The following is a 22,082-nucleotide window of genomic DNA, read 5'->3' as shown; positions in this document are numbered from 1 at the left end:
ATTGTCACTATTTTACAAGTACAGTATTTATTGAATTCTGTGCTGTGCTAGTGTTAAACTAAACCTAGCACTATTGCACCACTAATATAAGTTAGTTCAAACATGTTTTCATGTTTTTAAACACACTTGCAAGTTGAAAGAAAGCTAAAACTGCCTTGTTTCACTTTAAGGCGGTTTTCACTTTACAGCGGGACTCCGGTCCCTAACCCGCTGTATGAACGGGGTATACCTGTATATAACACACACACATATATATATACTGTATATAAACACACACACATATATATACTGTATATAAACACACACACACATATATATACTGTATATAACACACACATATATATACTGTATATAACACACACACACATATATACTGTATATAACACACACACACACATATATACTGTATATAAACACACACACACACACATATATATACTGTATATAAACACACACACACATATATATACTGTATATAACACACACACACATATATATACTGTATATAACACACACACATATATAGTGTATATATCACACACACACACATATATATATATATACTGTATATAACACACACACACACACATATATATATACTGTATATAACACACACACACACACATATATATATATACTGTATATAACACACACACACATATATATACTGTATATAACACACACATATATATATACTGTATATAACACACACACACACACACACATATATACTGTATATAACACACACACACATATATATACTGTATATAACACACACACACACACACACACACACACACATATATACTGTATATAACACACATATATACCGTATATAAACACACACACACACATATATATACTGTACATAAACACACACACACATATATATATACTGTATATAACACACACACACATATATATACTGTATATAACACACACACATATATAGTGTATATATCACACACACACATATATATATACTGTATATAACACACACACACATATATATATACTGTATATAACACACACACACACACATATATATACTGTATATAACACACACACACACATATATATACTGTATATAACACACACATATATATATATACTGTATATAACACACACATATATACTGTATATAACACACACACACATATATATACTGTATATAACACACACACACACATATATATACACTGTATATAACGCACACACACTCACATATATATACTGTATATAAACACACACACACATATATATACACTGTATATAACACACACACACACACACACATATATATACTGTATATAACACACACACGCATATATATATACACTGTATATAACACACACACATATATATACTGTATATAACACACACACACACACATATATATACACTGTATATAACACACACACATATATATACTGTATATAACACACACACACGCACACACATATATATATACACTGTATATAACACACACACATATATATACTGTATATAACACACACACACACATATATATACACTGTATATAACACACACACATATATACTGTATATAACACACACACACAGATATATATACTGTATATAACACACACACACACATATATATACACTGTATATAACACACACACACACACACACATATATATATATACTGTATATAACACACACACACATATATATATATATATATATATATATATATATACTGTATATAACACACACATATATATATATATTGTATATAACACACATACACACATATATATATATATATATATACTGTATATAACACACACACACACATATATATACTGTATATAACACAAACACATATATATATATATATATATATATATATATATATACTGTATATAACACACACACACACACACATATATATATATATATATATATATATATATATATATACTGTATATAACACACACACATATATATATACTGTATATAACACACACACATATATATACTGTATATAACACACACACAAACATATATATATACTGTATATATAACACACACACATATAACACACATATATACTGTATATAACACATACTGTATATAACACACACACACACACACTGTATATAACACACACACATATATATATATATATATATATATATATATATACTGTATATAACACACACACACACACACATATACTGTATATACCACACACATATATACTGTATATAACACACATACTGTATATAACACACACACACATATATTTATACTGTATATAACACACACACACATATATACTGTATATAACACACACACACACATATATACTGTATATAACACACACACATATATATACTGTATATAACACACACACATATATATACTGTATATAACACACACACATATATATATATACTTTATATAACACACACATATATATACACTGTATATAACACACACACACATATATATACTGTATATAACACACACACACATATATACTGTATATAACACACACACACACACATATATACTGTATATAACACACACATATATATACTGTATATAACACACACACACACACATATATATATATATATATATATATATACTGTATATAACACACACACACATACTGTATATAACACACATATATATATATATATACTGTATATAATACACACACACACACAGATATATACTGTATATAACACACATACACATATACTGTATATAACACACACACACATATATATACAGTACATATATATATATATATACTGTATATAACACACACACACATACTGTATATAACACACACACACATATATATATATATATATATATACAGTACATATATATATATATATATATATATATATATATATATATATATACTGTATATAACACACACACACATACTGTATATAACACACATATATATATACTGCATATAACACACACATATATATATATATACTGTATATAACACACACACCACACACACATATATATATACTGTATATAACACACACACCACACACATATATATATACTGTATATAACACACACACTGTATATAACACACACACATACTGTATATAACACACATATACTGTATATAACACACACTTCTGCTCCTGTGTGACAATCACTATATCCTGTGCAGGTTTTCATTCTGTGCAGGAGATGTTAGGCTGTGAGCTGTATGATGACGGCAGCACCAGGGGGTATATGCAGGACGGTTATGATGGGAGAGAATTCACCACCCTGGATACAGACAGATGGATCTATGTCCCTATAATGACTGAGGCTCAGATCAGTGCACAGAAATGGAACAGCCCAGAGGTCGGTTTGCCTGAGAGAAACAAGAATTACCTGCAGGGGGAGTGTATCGAGTATCTGAGGAAATACATCAGAGCTGGGAGCGCGGAGCTGCAGAGGAAAGGTGAGAGCACTGCTAGAATAAAATGCTGCAATTACAGCTCAGGATATCACTGCTGGGGCACAACACTGAATTCAGCAAGTATAGAGCGTCTAGAGGGCGGGACTCATAACTCTGTCATCTGATTGGTTAGAATCTGCTGTCACTCTGCTGCATGTCCCTCTCAGTCATATGGTTTATTATAGGATAGAAGGTCTGACCCTCCCTCACTGCTAGAATAAAATGCTGCAATTACAGCTCAGGATATCACTGCTGGGGCACAACACTGAATTCAGCAAGTATAGAGCGTCTAGAGGGCGGGACTCATAACTCTGTCATCTGATTGGTTAGAATCTGCTGTCACTCTGCTGCATGTCCCTCTCAGTCATATGGTTTATTATAGGATAGAAGGTCTGAGCCTCCCTCACTGCTAGAATAAAATGCTGCAATTACACCTCAGGATATCACTGCTGGGGCACAACACTGAATTCAGCAAGTATAGAGCGTCTAGAGGGCGGGACTCATAACTCTGTCATCTGATTGGTTAGAATCTGCTGTCACTCTGCTGCATGTCCCTCTCTGTCATATGGTTTATTATAGGATAGAAGGTCTGACCCTCCCTCACTGCTAGAATAAAATGCTGCAATTACACCTCAGGATATCACTGCTGGGGCACAACACTAAATTCAGCAAGTATAGAGCGTCTAGAGGGCGGGACTCATAACTCTGTCATCTGATTGGTTAGAATCTGCTGTCACTCTGCTGCATGTCCCTCTCAGTCACATGGTTTATTATAGGATAGAAGGTCTGAGCCTCCCTCACTGCTAGAATAAAATGCTGCAATTACACCTCAGGATATCACTGCTGGGGCACAACACTGAATTCAGCAAGTATAGAGCGTCTAGAGGGCGGGATTTATAACTCTGTCATCTGATTGGTTAGAATCTGCTGTCACTCTGCTGCATGTCTCTCTCAGTCATATGGTTTATTATAGGATAGAAGGTCTGACCCTCCCTCACTGCTAGAATAAAATGCTGCAATTACAGCTCAGGATATCACTGCTGGGGCACAACACTGAATTCAGCAAGTATAGAGCGTCTAGAGGGCGGGACTCATAACTCTGTCATCTGATTGGTTAGAATCTGCTGTCACTCTGCTGCATGTCCCTCTCTGTCATATGGTTTATTATAGGATAGAAGGTCTGACCCTCCCTCACTGCTAGAATAAAATGCTGCAATTACAGCTCAGGATATCACTGCTGGGGCACAACACTGAATTCAGCAAGTATAGAGCATCTAGAGGGCGGGACTCATAACTCTGTCATCTGATTGGTTAGAATCTGCTGTCACTCTGCTGCATGTCCCTCTCTGTCATATGGTTTATTATAGGATAGAAGGTCTGACCCTCCCTCACTGCTAGAATAAAATGCTGCAATTACAGCTCAGGATATCACTGCTGGGGCACAACACTGAATTCAGCAAGTATAGAGAGGGCGGGACTCATAACTGTCATCTGATTGGTTAGAATCTGCTGTCACTCTGCTGCATGTCCCTCTCAGTCATATGGTTTATTATAGGATAGAAGGTCTGAGCCTCCCTCACTGCTAGAATAAAATGCTGCAATTACAGCTCAGGATATCACTGCTGGGGCACAACACTGAATTCAGCAAATATAGAGCGTCTAGAGGGTGGGATTTATAACTCTGTCATCTGATTGGTTAGAATCTGCTGTCACTCTGCTGCATGTCCCTCTCAGTCATATGGTTTATTATAGGATAGAAGGTCTGAGCCTCCCTCACTGCTAGAATAAAATGCTGCAATTACAGCTCAGGATATCACTGCTGGGGCACAACACTGAATTCAGCAAGTATAGAGCGTCTAGAGGGCGGGACTCATAACTCTGTCATCTGATTGGTTAGAATCTGCTGTCACTCTGCTGCATGTCCCTCTCAGTCATATGGTTTATTATAGGATAGAAGGTCTGACCCTCCCTCACTGCTAGAATAAAATGCTGCAATTACACCTCAGGATATCACTGCTGGGGCACAACACTGAATTCAGCAAGTATAGAGCGTCTAGAGGGCGGGACTCATAACTCTGTCATCTGATTGGTTAGAATCTGCTGTCACTCTGCTGCATGTCCCTCTCAGTCATATGGTTTATTATAGGATAGAAGGTCTGAGCCTCCCTCACTGCTAGAATAAAATGCTGCAATTACACCTCAGGATATCACTGCTGGGGCACAACACTGAATTCAGCAAGTATAGAGCGTCTAGAGGGCGGGACTCATAACTCTGTCATCTGATTGGTTAGAATCTGCTGTCACTCTGCTGCATGTCTCTCTCAGTCATATGGTTTATTATAGGATAGAAGGTCTGACCCTCCCTCACTGCTAGAATAAAATGCTGCAATTACACCTCAGGATATCACTGCTGGGGCACAACACTGAATTCAGCAAGTATAGAGCGTCTAGAGGGCGGGACTCATAACTCTGTCATCTGATTGGTTAGAATCTGCTGTCACTCTGCTGCATGTCTCTCTCAGTCATATGGTTTATTATAGGATAGAAGGTCTGAGCCTCCCTCACTGCTAGAATAAAATGCTGCAATTACAGCTCAGGATATCACTGCTGGGGCACAACACTGAATTCAGCAAGTATAGAGCGTCTAGAGGGCGGGATTTATAACTCTGTCATCTGATTGGTTAGAATCTGCTGTCACTCTGCTGCATGTCCCTCTCAGTCATATGGTTTATTATAGGATAGAAGGTCTGACCCTCCCTCACTGCTAGAATAAAATGCTGCAATTACAGCTCAGGATATCACTGCTGGGGCACAACACTGAATTCAGCAAGTATAGAGCGTCTAGAGGGCGAGACTCATAACTCTGTCATCTGATTGGTTAGAATCTGCTGTCACTCTGCTGCATGTCCCTCTCAGTCATATGGTTTATTATAGGATAGAAGGTCTGACCCTCCCTCACTGCTAGAATAAAATGCTGCAATTACAGCTCAGGATATCACTGCTGGGGCACAACACTGAATTCAGCAAGTATAGAGAGGGCGGGACTCATAACTCTGTCATCTGATTGGTTAGAATCTGCTGTCACTCTGCTGCATGTCCCTCTCTGCATTGTGTTTAGGGAGCTGTAGTCCTGTTTTGTTATAAAGATAAAGTTATTAGACCCAGAAAAACTACATGTCCCAGAGATCCTCAGGAGAACCTGACAGGATGCTGAGGTGAACCAATCAGATGCCAAACAAAAGTCACATGACACAGCTCTTGCCTCACAGGAAATGTTCAGCCTCAGCTCTACATGAGGTGTTTATGTTACTGACAGTTAACCCCTTACCTACTGATCTGTACTAATAACGTGTTTATATGTTACTGACTCACAGTTAACCCCTTGTTGTGTGTGTAATTAGTAAGGGTTAATAAAACCAGCTAGGGGAGGCTGAGGTTAGGACCACACACTGCTGGGGCCTTGGTGAGACATTGTTTTATCATCTCTTGGCCATTACCTGTAACTTATAGATAATAGAGACCAGCAGCACCTCTAATAAATTACTTATGTTTATTTCACATCCAAAACCACAAAGACAAACAATGTTTTGTTCCTTATATCTTAACTACAGCACAGGTGACATAATCAGCTGATCAGTAACCATGGTTACTAACATACAAATCACTTATTGATAGACTGTATGGCCTGTAACTTCCTCTTTACAGAACATATTAGGTATATTATCTTCCTCATATATAATTAGGTGTATTAGTGCCATCTAGTGTTTAGAAATAAAATTACAACAAAGATATAACAGGAAACACTGAATTCCTTTTTCCTTGTTTCTATCAAGGGGTCATGAGCTCAAGCTGAAGGGCAGTAGATTCAGGAGTAATTTGAGGAAGCACTTCTTTACAGAAAGAGTGATTGATTTATGGAATAAACTTCCTCAAGAGGTAGTAGCAACAAACACTGTGGGGGACTTTAAAAATGCATGGGACAAGCATAGGACTATCCTACGAACTAGATAAGTTTATACTGTTAGGTAAGGTCGGGCAGACTTGCTGGGCCTATGGCTCTTATCTGCCGTCAATATCTATGTTTCTATGTTTCTATGTTTGTTAGTGAATAAAAACTTGCACATCAGTTAAGATTTTTACTTAAATGAATGCACCTTATCACAATCAGTGCTCATCTAAGAGATTGTGACCAGTCTATTACCTTATTCACTGAAATCCTAGTGAGCTCTCCTAATCTTAGTGAATAAATAATTACACTTAGTTAAGGTTTTTACATAAATAAATGCACCTTATTACTAATTAACCTAATTAGTGCTCATCTAAGGAGAGTGGGGCGGTCTATTTCATTGTTCATAACCATTAAAATGACATAGTGAGCTCTCTAAAGATTAGTGAATACAGAGTTACACGTTAGTTAAGGGTTTTACATAAATAAATTGCACTCAGTGCTTATCTAAGGATAGGGGAGCACGTGTTTGTTTTGTGATTTTTCATTTTAACTGTAACACATTGTGGCTGCACTAAGGTTGCACCTCGGTCAGGTTTTCCTAGACACTTATGAGTTACACAGGCTGCAGGGAGAAACATGAATAGTGCTGGCCAGGATCACTATTTGTGTGCTATCCAGGGGTGCAATTCTTGTTCCCCTCTGCACATCTTGCAGCTCGTGTAACTCATAAATGTCCAGGAAAACACATGGCCGAGGTGACAACCCCTAGGCTGCACCTTTGTGAACTGATTACAAACCAGGGCTGAAAGATCTCTCTGTCTTTTATATTAGACTTGTTTTCATTGATTCTGTCCCGTATTCTACAGGTTGACTCCTCTATATAAATTATACCACATGGGCATTTAATAAGGTTGACCACAAAGTCAGTATTGCAGCTAAAAATAGAAATTTTAAAATTTGTACCTGTTTTTGGGCAATAGAAATGTGGATCTTTTAATCATATTGTTACCATGGCAACAACACAAACATGTACTGTATAACAGACACGTTTAGGTAAAGATAATGTTTGTTGTCCTTTATCACCTGATCCAATGTAAGCTCTAATTAGATGATCCCGTAAATTACCTGCTTGCTTATAGGCTGGCATAGGTGGGAACTGAAACTCCTTAACGTCAGGGTTACAATCCCTTAATATATCCCCAATGTTTCCTAATTATCTTAACGCTTTGATGACTATTATCATTATATTTAGAGACAAAGACAGCTCAGTTGCCCGTTTATTTTTTTTGCCCTGTTTATATTATAGAACAGTGCTTCTTAATTCCATTCCTCAGGGCACACTAACAAGCCATATTTTCATGATATCAAAACTAGAGCAGATCAGTAACCATGGTTATTATCCTGCCCTGCCCCAAGGTAATCCTGCAAATCCAGCCTGTTAGTGTGCCCTGAGGACTGAAATTGAGAAACACTGTAAAACTCAGTATGTTCTTGTTTTAAAGACAGTGGGAATCCCCTATTCCTACAAAGTGCCCCATTTCTTGCAATCCCTCTGCAGCCAATATTTATTCAGATTCTATTTAGATGAACTTATAGCATTTAACTATGTGATGGGTGAGCACAATTATATTGCAATAGGCTATTACAGTCTAGTTATTTTCTGATCTACATGTAATTTATCCCCGGTTTTCTTTTCCCCCAGGCTTTGTTTAAAAAATAACAACACAAAATGAAAATACAATTCACTGGGAATTTTGAACAATACAATACAATAACCGTATAACAAAGTTACATAATAATAAGATAACATTTGCCCAGTGACGTTTAACAAACATCATAATGTAGTTTTCACCTACATCTTATTCATGTCATGTAATAAACTGATAGTAGCACAACACGCTACTGCATCATCTACGTATATTTATTTACGTCTTCTTGTTAATGCCAAAGGGCTTCACCTCTTACTGGCTAAGTGTTTATTAGGGTTAGTCACAATATGGTGCTCTAGATAAGATTCCCATAGAGATTGGAAAGTAAGAAATGTGTCCATGGTCTGGTGTTTACAGTAATGAAATCTAATTTAATAAACTGAATTACTATTTACATCTTCACATACTCACCTCTGGGGTCTCTTTACACTTCCAGTTTTCAGCAATTAAATATCTGGCACTATTTACCATAATATGAAAGAGTTTCTGTGCAGGGGTCGAGGGCAGTTTTGGATCTTTGTTAAGAAGTCAAATCAATGGGTCAAGAGGGCAGTTTATATGTAATATCAGCTCTGTTTCTATAATAATACTTTTCCAGAACTGGGAAATCGGTGGCACCGCCACCACTTGTGGCCTATACTGCTATTGACATGACCACACATCTATTACTCTTGAGAATAAACCATTTTGGGAGAGTAATACCATTGGTTTAACAATTTGAAGTTAATTTCCAGCATAACCGAAGATAGTGAAGATGACATAGGGCTAGATTACAAGTGGAGCGGTAACCACCGCTTGTGCTAGAGTGATAATTGCGCTAGCGGTAAACCCTTTGTGCGAGTCAGGTTGCGCTGATATTACAAGTTGGGAGTTAAAAGTTTTTGCTCTAGTGCAAACCCCAAAAGGGTTACCACTAGCGCAATTATAAAAAAAAGTAAAAAAAAAATTAACATCCTACTTGCGCGCTAACCCCAATCACTATAAGCCCCTACTGTAATAACCCCTAAACCACCACATAGCCCACCTTAAAGTTCCCATTACACTATTAACCCCTAAACCGTCATCCCCCCACATCGCAAACACTAAACTACACTATTTACTCCTAAACCACCATCCTCCCACATAGCAAACTACCTAAATAAACTATTAACCCCTAAACCGCCATCCCCCACATCGCCAAGTCATAAACTAACATTTAAACCCCCTAACCTAACACCCCCTAACTTAACCCAAATTAAAATACCTAAAAATTACAAAATAATTCATAACTACCTTCAAAAAAATAAAAACCTTACCTGTAAAAATAAATAAAACCTAATCTTACCTTTAAAACAAAAAAAACATAACAACCTAAAATTACAGAAAATAAAAAAAATCTAAAATTACAGAAAATAAAAAAGTAATTATCCAAAAAAATAAAATAATCCTATTCTAATACCCATTAAAAACAAAACAAAAAAAAACCCTATTCTAATAAAATAAACTACCAATAGCCCTTAAAAGGACCTTTTGTAGGGCACTGAACTAAAGCAATCAGCTCTTTTAAGAAAAAAACCCACTAACCCCCCAAAATAAAAAACCTAACTAAAAAAAATTCAGTTCTTTTTCTGCCCAAATTAAAAAACTAAATCTAATTTATAAAAAATTACAAACACTAACCCCATAAAAGTACTCACCGATGATGATGGCGACGCTCCATCTTCTTTATCCAAGCGGCGGTCCATCTTCTTCTTCCAGGCGGCGGTGTTACTCATCTTGCGATCTACAACACAGTGGTCCTTTTCATATAGTCTCCAGCCACAAACTGAATAGTGAATGCAAGGTACCCCTTTTATATGGGGTACCCTTGCATACCTATTGGCTGATTTGAAACTTCAAATTCAAACCAGCCAATAGAATGAAAGCTTTCTTAGTAGCAACCTAGAGCCAAGAAAGGAAAATTAGAGGCACACTGACGCATCTAGCGAGTTAAAACGATCCCTAATCAAATATACATTATGATTTTGTGAGCCCCACAACAGTGGGATATCAGTGGGCTTAACAAATACCTCTCGCTTGATGTACACTCACAATTATTGTGAAAAAGGTCAGGGCATACTCAAGCTCATAGGAGTAAACAATTATTAACACAATTAAAGTTTACTTATCTAATATATGATTTCCTAATAAAGTCCAGAATATACGCCTGACACGCGTTTTGCCTCCGCTTTTTCAAAGGCAGGAGTGGCCCCATACTCCTTGTTTTTTTTTTTTATTGATTTATCCAATCAATTTTACAACATTATAACACCCCCCCCCCCCCAACCAGGGCGCTCCCTATTAGGCCAGATTTTCACTCCTCATCTATCAAAAAGACTACACAGTAAAAACCCCTCTATCGCGTAGCCAGTGACGATATTCAGGCTACTGCATTGATTAGTGCATAGAGTACTAAAACAGCGCCCGTATTAGTGGCAGAGTAAACAAAGAGAAAAAGTTTATTTATTATGGCATTATAAGATTTAGTAAGTGGTCTATTAAGAAAGCCACACAATATTAAACCTTTTTATTGCGTCACCATTGACGCTATTCAGGATACTATGTCTGTTGGTACATTGAGTGCTGGACGCCGCCTATATTCAAAACTGTTGTAAACAGAAACCTAAAATACTTCATGACGTCCTCACTTACTTTAATGGTTTTCATATACTTTATGTCAATCATTTTGGTTCATACAGTGATCACTGATCATTTTTTGGATTCATATAGCAGTCCATGTTTTGGTACCGCATTTTTTGTGAATATTTCTCTTCAGATTATTATATTGACACAATATACTATTTGCTAAAAAATCTATTTGAGAAGTCACATTCTTACATCACTCGCTATGGACGCTATTCGTACTGCTGTGTTCATTGGTACATTACGTGTAGTTCTACATCCATGTTTTTAGCATAACATACTGGAATGTTAGAGATTGGTTCATGACGTCATTTCTCATTCATTCATGCATTATACTATAATTTTAAGATCAACCCTCAGTGTTTTATAAGAATGACCTATAGACTATTTGTTCATTTAACCCACTAGGGTACAAGGAGTTCAACCAGACAAGATCCACCTGCTTTCTGCTTGTAATAGTGTTTTCTCAATATTACCACCCCATATACCAAGGTGAATTCTTTCCAAAATGAAACGCGTCAGGTCTGGTTTACTCTTGTGTTAGTCTAGAAAATGTCTCGCCACTGACGTCAATTTCTTTCCTTTTTTAAGATCTTTCCTAATGTTACAGATGTGTTCACTCAATCTGATCCTCACCTCCCTCGACCCACATATCTCAAACCACAAGAGCATTGTAAGCAATAAATAATATTTTTGGATCGACAATTATGGATTCCCTGTATTTGTTTGATACCTTCTGGAAATATTTTGATTGTTTTGACATTATGCATATATGTGCAGAAAGAACAGGATGCACACATATAAGTCCCCCTATCTGTACGTTTATACGTAGATGATACCTGTACAAAATTACTATGTACCAGTTTATCCCTAAGTGTAGGGGCCCTTCTCCAGCTTGTTTGAATCTTTCCACCTAATGTTTCTGCAAAATTAGTGTCTGTATTTAACAAAAGTATATGCTCTTTTTTCTCTTTGATTTTAGGAATGAATAGATAGTCTCTTGGAGTCCTAAGTGCTCTATAATAAGCTTTCTTCACTAATTTTCTGAGATATCTTCTCCCTAAAGCATAACATCAGGTCCTTAGCTCTGGTTTTGAAATCATCACGTTCAGAGCAATTCCTTCTCACTTTTAGGAACTCCCCAAAGGGGACTGATTGGTGGCTTGATGATGACTACTTTCAAACCTTAGTAAGGAATTGGTGGAGGTTTGCTTTCTGTATAGGTCAGTAATAATCTTATGGTCTACACCTTGTCTGGGTCTAAAATTTCAATTTCTTTATGGTCCATTTTTTATAGTTAATTTTAGATTTAAATAATTGGTATTGAGTATTCTAATGAATTCCCCCAGTAAAGAAGTATCTCCCTTCCGTAGGATAAACACATCATCAATATAGCAAAGCCGCATTAATACATGATTGGATTATTTTGAGAGAGTGTCATTAAATACTCACGTTCCCACCAGCCCAGATATATATTAGCATAGGTGGGGGCACAGGCAGTGCCCATGGCTGTTCCCCTGATTTGCAAATAAACGCCTAGATTACGAGTCTTGCGTTAGCCTTAAAAAGCAGCGTTGAGAGGTCCCAACGCTGCTTTTTAACGCCTGCTGGTATTACGAGTCTGGCAGGTACAGGTGTACCGCTCACTTTTCTTCCGCGACTCGAGCATCCCGCAAATCCCCTTACGTCAATTGCGTATTCTATCTTTTTAATGGGATTTTCCTAACGCCGGTATTACGAGTCTTGGAGAAAGTGAGCGGTAGACCCTCTCCTGTCAAGACTCCTACCGCATTTAAAAGTCAGTAGTTAGGAGTTTTATGGGCTAATGCCGTAACATAAAACTCTTAACTAAAGTGATAAAAATTACACTAACACCCATAAACTACCTATTAACCCCTAAACCGAGCCCCCCACATCGCAAACAGTTAACTAAAGTTTTTAACCCCTAATTTGCCGACCGGACATCGCCGCCACTTCAATAAATATATTAACCCCTAAACCGCCGCACTCCCGCCTCGCAAACACTAGTTAAATTTTATTAACCCCTAATCTGCCGTCCCTAACATTGCCGACACCTACCTACATTTATTAACCCCTAATCTTCCGCCCCCAACGTCGCCGCAACTATATTGAATGTATTAACCCCTAAATCTAAGTCTAACCCTAACACCCCCTAACTTAAATATAATTTAAATAAAACAAAATAAAATTACTACAATTAAGTAAATTATTCCTATTTAAAACTAAATACTTACCTATAAAATAAACCATAAGCTAGCTACAATATAACTAATAGTTACATTGTAGCTAGCTTAGGGTTTATTTTTATTTTACAGGCAACTTTGTATTTATTTTAACTAGGTACAATAGTTATTAAATAGTTATTAACTATTTAATAACTACCTAGTTAAAATAAAGACAAATTTACCTGTAAAATAAAACCTAACCTAAATTACAATTACACCTAACACTACACTATAATTAAAATAGTTTCCTAAATAAACTACAATTAAATAAAATAATCTAAAGTACGAAAAAAAAACAACACTAAATTACAGAAAAAAAATAATAATTACAAGAATTTTAAACTAATTACACCTAATCTAATCCCCCTAATAAAATAAAAAAGCCCCCCAAAATAATAAAAATCTCTACCCTATACTAAATTACAAACAGCCCTTAAATGGGCTTTTTGCGGGGCATTGCCCCAAAGTAATCAGCTCTTTTACCTCTAAAAAAAATACAATACCCCCCCAACATTAAAACCCACCACCCACACACCCAACCCTACTCTAAAACCTACCCAATCCCCCCTTAATAAAACCTAACACTAACCCCTTGAAGATCATCCAGCCGGGCACAAGTGGTCCTTCAGAGGGGCAGAAGTCTTCATCCGATCCGGGCAGAAGAGGACCTCCAGACGGGCAGAAGTCTTCATCCAGGCGGCATCTTCTATCTTCATCCATCCGGAGCGGGTCCATCTTCAAGCCAGCCGACGCGGAGCATCCTCTTCTTCCAACGACTCCCGATGAATGAAGGTTCCTTTAAATGACGTCATCCAAGATGGCATCCCTTGAATTCCGATTGGCTGATTGAACTTCAATTCTATTGGCTGATTGTATCCTATCAGCCAATCGGAATTCAAGGGACGCCGTCTTGGATGACGTCATTTAAAGGAACCTTCATTCGTCGGGAGTCGTCGGAAGAAGAGGATGCTCCGCGTCGGCTGGCTTGAAGATGGACTCGCTCCGCTCCGGATGGATGAAGATAGAAGATGCCGCCTGGATGAAGACTTCTGCCCGTCTGGAGGTCCTCTTCTGCCCGGATCGGATGAAGACTTCTGCCCCTCTGGAGGACCACTTGTGCCCAGCTGGGTGAAGACGTCTCAAGGTAGGGTGATCTTCAAGGGGTTAGTGTTAGGTTTTATTAAGGGGGGATTGGGTGGGTTTTAGAGTAGGGTTGTGTGTGTGGGTGGTGGGTTTTAATGTTGGGGGGTAATGTATTTTTTTTTTACAGGTAAAAGAGCTGATTACTTTGGGGCAATGCCCCGCAAAAAGCCCTTTTAAGGGCTATTTGTAATTTAGTATAGGGTAGGGATATTTATTATTTTGGGGGGCTTTTTTATTTTATTAGGGGGTTTATATTAGGTGTAATTAGTTTAAAATTCTTGTAAAAAAAAATTTTCTGTAATTTAGTGTTTGTTTTTTTCGTACTTTAGTTTATTTAATTTAATTGTAGTTTATTTAGGAAATTATTTTAATTATAGTGTAGTGTTAGGTGTAATTGTAATTTAGGTTAGGTTTTATTTTACAGGTAAATTTGTCTTTATTTTAACTAGGTAGTTATTAAATAATTAATAACTATTTAATAACTATTGTACCTAGTTAAAATAAATACAAAGTTGCCTGTAAAATAAAAATAAACCCTAAGCTAGCTACAATGTAACTATTAGTTCTATTGTAGCTATCTTAGGGTTTATTTTATAGGTAAGTATTTAGTTTTAAATAGGAATAATTTATTTAATAGTATTTTTATTTAGATTTATTTAAATTATATTTAAGTTAGGGGGGGTTAGGGTTAGCAAAGAGAGACAAGCGGTAAACGCAGCCTGCCAGTCACCAAGAAACCCGAAGTCGATTTCAGAAACCAAACCGCTGTGCAAAGCAGGATGGAAAAAAGTCCCATATATACAAAGTAACTACATGCACGGAGAGCCGTAGCCTGGGAGCAAAGGATCAGAATGCCAAAAATAGAAGAATAGAAAAAATACGGCAGGCTCTCTATCCCAAATTGAAGATAAAATGTAAAAATTTATTGAACAACGTTAAAAGATCATTACAGACATGGCAGTAAAAGCAAAGCAGGAAATCTTACATGTTTCGCGCCCCCTACAGGCGCTTAATCATAGATGAGGGACTCTGTAAGAAACCTCATCTATTTATGCTGTGAGAGTCATAGATTTAACTATTTCCTTGCCTCACAGTCATAAAAGAGAAAAAAGGTTAAAAACAGACTGCTAAGATAATTAGATACAAGGGTAGAATCCCAATAGGCAAGATAAATAATCAAATGGATGAGAACAAACAGCGCACAGATTTACAGACATTTCATGCATTGTAATAAATGTTTTTAATAAAGAGCAAATAAATAAATTGTGAGCTTTGAGAGATTTGAGAGATTTTTTTTGTTAAACAATGTTAAACAATGTTAAACAAACTCATAGAATTCAGAAATTTTTTTAGAAAAAATTCAGAATACATTCAGAAAAAATTCAGAAAAAATATATACATAGAAAATATATACATAAAAAATACTGAAGAATGCATAGGAAAGAAAAAAGAAGAAAAAAATTCATTCAGGAAAAAATACAAAAACAAAAACAAACTGTACTGAATTAAATAAAACCAGATATATTATGTATTCCTATATAATACTGACTTGATAGTAATAGAATCTAAATGACAAGAAGAACCTATGTTATATATCAAGACATGAATAGAGAAGAAAATTTTAAACCCAAAACATTAATTATCAATAAAATAATCTATATCACATTCTCTATTCATGCCCTGAGGAACAAGGGTCTTTAATTTAAGGATCCAATAAAGTTCCTTCTTCTCTAAAATTTTGGCCCTATTTCCTCCTCTGATTGGCACTAGCCTCGAGAGCGTGCACCTCCATTTTTAATCCCATGATTCTCTTCTCTGGCTAAGCTTTCAGTAGGAGGAGTATTTCTTAGCTCTATAAATACACTGCAGAATGGTAGTCCCATGAACGGTAGCGTGAGAGACAGCAGTTTAGCACAGTAGCGTTACGTACATTCTGCACAACCTGTATAAGTTAAGTAAATTAAATCCCCGTAGGCATATAATGCAGATTTATACACTTACACAGGGCTTTACATTTATTTATTTATTTACTGCAATATGAAATGAAAACTTTCAGCAATGCCATTTACTATGACATGTCTGATAACTACTATAGTATGCGCTATGAGCTGACTGGAGTGCTGGGCTGTCAGTTTACTAATGGGCGATGCAGGCGCTAACTGTATTACACACGCTTACTAACGAATAGACATGCGTGTATGCTTGAACCCTAATGCAAATAAGAACGGGATCACACTTTCCTGTAATCAATATTCATAGAGCTAATTACTAAAAACTCTCTGATTGGTCAATACCTTTCAGGAATTTCTGTGACTGCGTGCAGGGGCTGTCTGCTACTGAGAGAGAGCGGCATGTTTACGGTTGGTAAAATAAAGGAAAAAGAATATAAAAATTAATATTTTAAAAGATTTATTACGCTAAAGTTGTTAATTATACATTTAGTAAACGGAAGCTGTAAAATAATTATTAAAAGTTTTCTGACCCTTTAAGGACCAAGGCTGTTTTTAAAAAATTTTCAGTGTTTGTGTTTAGCTGTAATTTTCCTCTTACTCATTTACTGTACCCACACATATTATATATACTGTTTTTCTCGCCATTAAATGGACTTTCTAAAGATACCATTATTTTTATCATATATTATAATTTACTATAGAAAAATTATAAAATATGATGAAAAAATTGAAAAAAATGCACTTTTTCTAACTTTGACCCCCAAAATCTGTTAAACATCTACAACCATCAAAAAACACCCATGCTGGGGGGGGCGTGTCTGAACTGCGATCAGGAGTGGTCGCACCTTTTCGAGCTCCAGCGGATTCTCATTTGATCTGCTGAATAAAGGAGTCATTCTACAGCCATTTCACAGTTTTTGAATGCTGCATGGCCACATTTATATGAGGCTACTTATATCAACGACAGTAAAGCTGTATTTGTGAAGCCGAGGCGAGAAATCAGACAAAGGAGGCCTAGTGCGGCAGCACATAATAGGCAGCGCCACCCCCTCGGCTATCCGAGGCATTTTACTGCAACTGGGCAGACTAACCTACATACCAGAGGCCTCTCATCTATGTCTTTAATCACTAACAGACAAAATAAGAAGACAATCAACCAATACCTACGACAATCAAGTAACGAAGACACAAGGTGCACTGCAACCAAAATGGCCGCTATAGAAGACATCCGTTTTCAAGACATTTTTAACAACGAGCATTGGCGTAGATTTGAAGCGCTTTGCCTATGCCTCATAGAGAAAGAACCTCTAGACTCATGGCTATCACAATTCCCTGCAAGAACCGAAGAGTTAACTCTTCAGCCAGAGGATCAGCAACGGGATGAGAGTGGAGGGAGTTATGATATCACTTCACTCAGTTTGATGCATGACACAGCGATCCCGGAGACCCTGCACAAGAAGTTCTGTCACCCCTGGGAGGAAGAGCTCAATTACATTAGGGACTTTTGCCCTCAGCAGCGCATAGTCCAGATCTCTACAATTAGCGACACACTTCTTGCCGATGGCGACCCAGCAGAGCTTTAGGGGGGAGCCCTGGGAAGCTAAAGCCAAGGACCATTCATTAGGGGCTCCGTCAGACGACTATGTTACCACAGCCACCTCAAGAAGACAACTCACCCCAAGCTCAGGTACTTTCAAATATCGGGTGATACTAAAGAGTTGCCTGATACATATAACATTGAGCCCTCTTGGCCTGTGAACACTCAAACTTACTTTAAAGGGCGAGACCTCATGGTTCACAATACAATTGATTTACAGGTAAGATGTTAGACTGGCGCTAGAGTCCTCACCCCTCTGCTAAGTACAAGGGATTCCCTCTAGTAACAATCCCAAAAGAATGATAGGTTTCGGCAAAGTAATGAAGTGTACAAGCGCTATTCACAAGGGATAGCTGGGGGATTCCTCCAGGCAGATTAGGGGTTAATAAAATTTAACTAGTGTTTGCGAGGCGGGAGTGCGGCGGTTTAGGGGTTAATATATTTATTAAAGTGGCGGCGATGTCCGGTCGGCAGATTAGGGGTTAAAAAATGTATTTAAGTGTTTGCAATGTGGGGGGGGGCTCGGTTTAGGGGTTAATAGGTAGTTTATGGGTGTTAGTGTTCTTTTTATCACTTTAGTTAAGAGTTTTATCTTACGGCGTTAGCCCATAAAACTCTTAACTACTGACTTTTAAATGCGGTATCAGTCTTGACAGGAGAGGGTGTACCGCTCACTTTCTCCAAGACTCTTAATACTGGCGTTATTCAAGTCCCATTGAAAAGATAGGATACGCAATTGACGTAAGGGGATTTGCGGTATGCTTGAGTCGCGGAATAAAAGTGAGCGGTACACCTGTACCTGCCAGACTCGTAATACCAGTGGGCGTTAAAAAGCAGCGTTGGGACCTCTCAACGCTGCTTTTTAAGGCTAACGCAAGACTCGTAATCTAGCAGTATGTGATTCAATTTTACAACGGTATATATCACACTGTGTTTCTTTTTTAAGATACTTTGTGTTCCTTCAGTGATTCAATTTTACAGCGGTATATATCACACAGTTGTGTTCAGCGGCACTCTAGATATAACAATGTCTTTGCATCTATGTGACCTCCGCAGTGTTGCCTCTTAAGTCTTAGGCTTACCTTTATTCTTTGTCCGGACTATCGGCTCTCTGTTTTCTGATTACTCCGTTCGGAGCTCTCTGTCAATCTTTGTGCGGCGTCCGACCTCTGTGGGCGGGCTTATGTCACCACGTAACTCGGCGTTTCAGCTGTAGTCTCCGTTTTAGTTATTCAGCCTCCTCGGGTCTTTTATTCATGCTTGAGTCTTTTGTGTAGACTTCCCGGCTTTTATTAGGTTCTTTTATCCGTTTGTAGCAGCTGTGTTTGATCCAAGCTAATCCGCTCTGCTTGTGTGAGAGTGAGGCTCCTGGGATCCTCTGTTTTTCTCCTTTCCGAAAATGCTGACAGCTTATGTGTCTGTGCTGGTTGTTAACACTTCCTTCAGACTCCTCTTAAAGTGACGGTCAATTTTCATCAATGAGGTCCTGGTTTTTATAAATACTTTTAAAAACAGGGGCACTTTCATTGATGAAAATTAACATTGCACTGGATTAGAAGAGATACTTACCTTTTACTTCTGCACAGCCGGATCGACGATCCCCCTCCTTCTTCTTCCTGCTGTAGACCACAGCAATGACGAAACTGACTTCCTCCAATCACAGCCAGGCATCACGAGCTGGATGCTCTGGGGTGCAAGCCATGATTGGAGGAAGCCGGTATTGTCATTTCTGACGTCAGTACAGAGGAACTGAGGCTGAGATCGGCGATCCGGTTTTGCAGAAGTAAAAAGGTAAGTATTTCTTCAAATCCAGTGCAAAGTTAATTTTCATCAATGAAAGTGCCCCTGTTTTTAAAAGTATTTTTAAAAACCGGGCACTCATTGATGAAAATTGACCTTCACTTTAACTGCACAGGTGTATTGCACAGTTTTGATGGGTAGTTATGCCTTTATTACACATAGGTATTATATAAGTGTTAACAACCAGCACAGACACATAAGCTGTCAACATTTTCGGAAAGGAGAAAAACAGAGGATCCCAGGAGCCTCACTCTCACACAAGCAGAGCGGATTAGCTTGGCTCAAACACAGCTGCTACAAACGGATAAAACAACTTAATAAAAGCCGGGAAGTCTACACAAAAGACTCGAGCAAGAATTAAAGACCCAAGGAGGCTGAATAACTAAAACGGAGACTACAGCCGAAACGCCGAGTTACGTGGTGACATAACCCCGCCCACAGAGGTTGGACGCCGCACAAAGAGATTGACAGAGAGCTCCGAACGGAGTAATCAGAAAACAGAGAGCAGATAGTCTGGATAAAGAATAAAGGTAAGCCTAAGGCTTAAGAGGCAACACTGCGGAGGCCACATAGATGCAAAGAAATTGCGATATCTAGAGTGCCGCTGAACACAACTGTGTGATATATACCGCTGTAAAATTGAATCACTGAAGGAACACAAAGTATCTTAAAAAAGAAACACAGTGTGATATATACCGCTGTAAAATTGAATCACTAACGCCTAGATCACGAGTTTAGCGTTAGCCGTAAAAAGCAGCGTTGAGAGGTCCCAATGCTGCTTTTTAACGCCCGCTGGTATTACGAGTCTGACAGGTACAGGTGTACCTCTCACTTTTCTTCCGCGTCTCGAGGCTACCGCAAATCCCCTTACATCAATTGCGTATCCTATCTTTTTAATGGGATTTGCCTAATGCCGATATTACGAGTCTTGGAAGAAGTGAGCGGTAGACCCTCTCCTGTCCAGACTCCTACCGCATTTAAAAGTCAGTAGTTAAGAGTTTTATGGGCTAACGCCGGAACATAAAACTCTTAACTAAAGTGCTAAAAAGTACAATAACAACCATAAACTACCTATTAACCCCTAAACCGAGGCCCCCCCACATTGCAAACACTAAAATATTTTTTTTTAACCCCTAATCTGCCGACCGGACATCGCCGCCACCTACATTATACCTATGAACCCCTAATCTGCTGCCCCTAACATCGCCAACACCTACATTATATTTATTAACCCCTAATCTGCCGCCCCCAATGTCGCCGCCACCTACCTACAATTATTAACCCCTAATCTGCCAACCGGACATCGCCGCCACTTTAATAAATGTATTAACCCCTAAAACGCCGCACTCCTGCCTCGCAAACACTAGTTACATTTTATTAAACCCTAATCTGCCCCCCCAACATCGCCGACACCTACCTACATTTATTAACCCCTAATCTTCCGACCCCAACGTCGCTGCTACTATAATAAATTTATTAACCCCTAAACCTAAGTCTAACCCTAACCCCCCTAACTTAAATATAATTTAAATTAAACTAAATTAATTTAACATAATCAAAAAAATGAATCCT

The 22,082-nt window shown here is 37.8% G+C and overlaps 1 protein-coding gene across 1 annotated transcript in view; it reads left to right on the top strand.

Annotated features, from left to right (window-relative positions):
• LOC128667033 (H-2 class I histocompatibility antigen, Q9 alpha chain) overlaps nt 1–22,082 on the top strand; it is a 554,857-nt gene that overhangs the window by 49,460 nt on the left and 483,315 nt on the right. The window contains exon 3 of the mRNA XM_053721895.1: nt 3,178–3,456. Coding sequence (XP_053577870.1) covers nt 3,178–3,456 — 279 coding nt within the window. The remainder of the gene's footprint in view (nt 1–3,177; nt 3,457–22,082) is intronic.

This window comes from Bombina bombina, chromosome 7 (genome assembly GCF_027579735.1).
Source record: "Bombina bombina isolate aBomBom1 chromosome 7, aBomBom1.pri, whole genome shotgun sequence".
Taxonomy (NCBI): Eukaryota; Metazoa; Chordata; class Amphibia; order Anura; family Bombinatoridae; genus Bombina; species Bombina bombina.
Note: the sequence above shows the minus strand (reverse complement) of the source record. Positions and strands in the feature narration are given on the sequence as shown.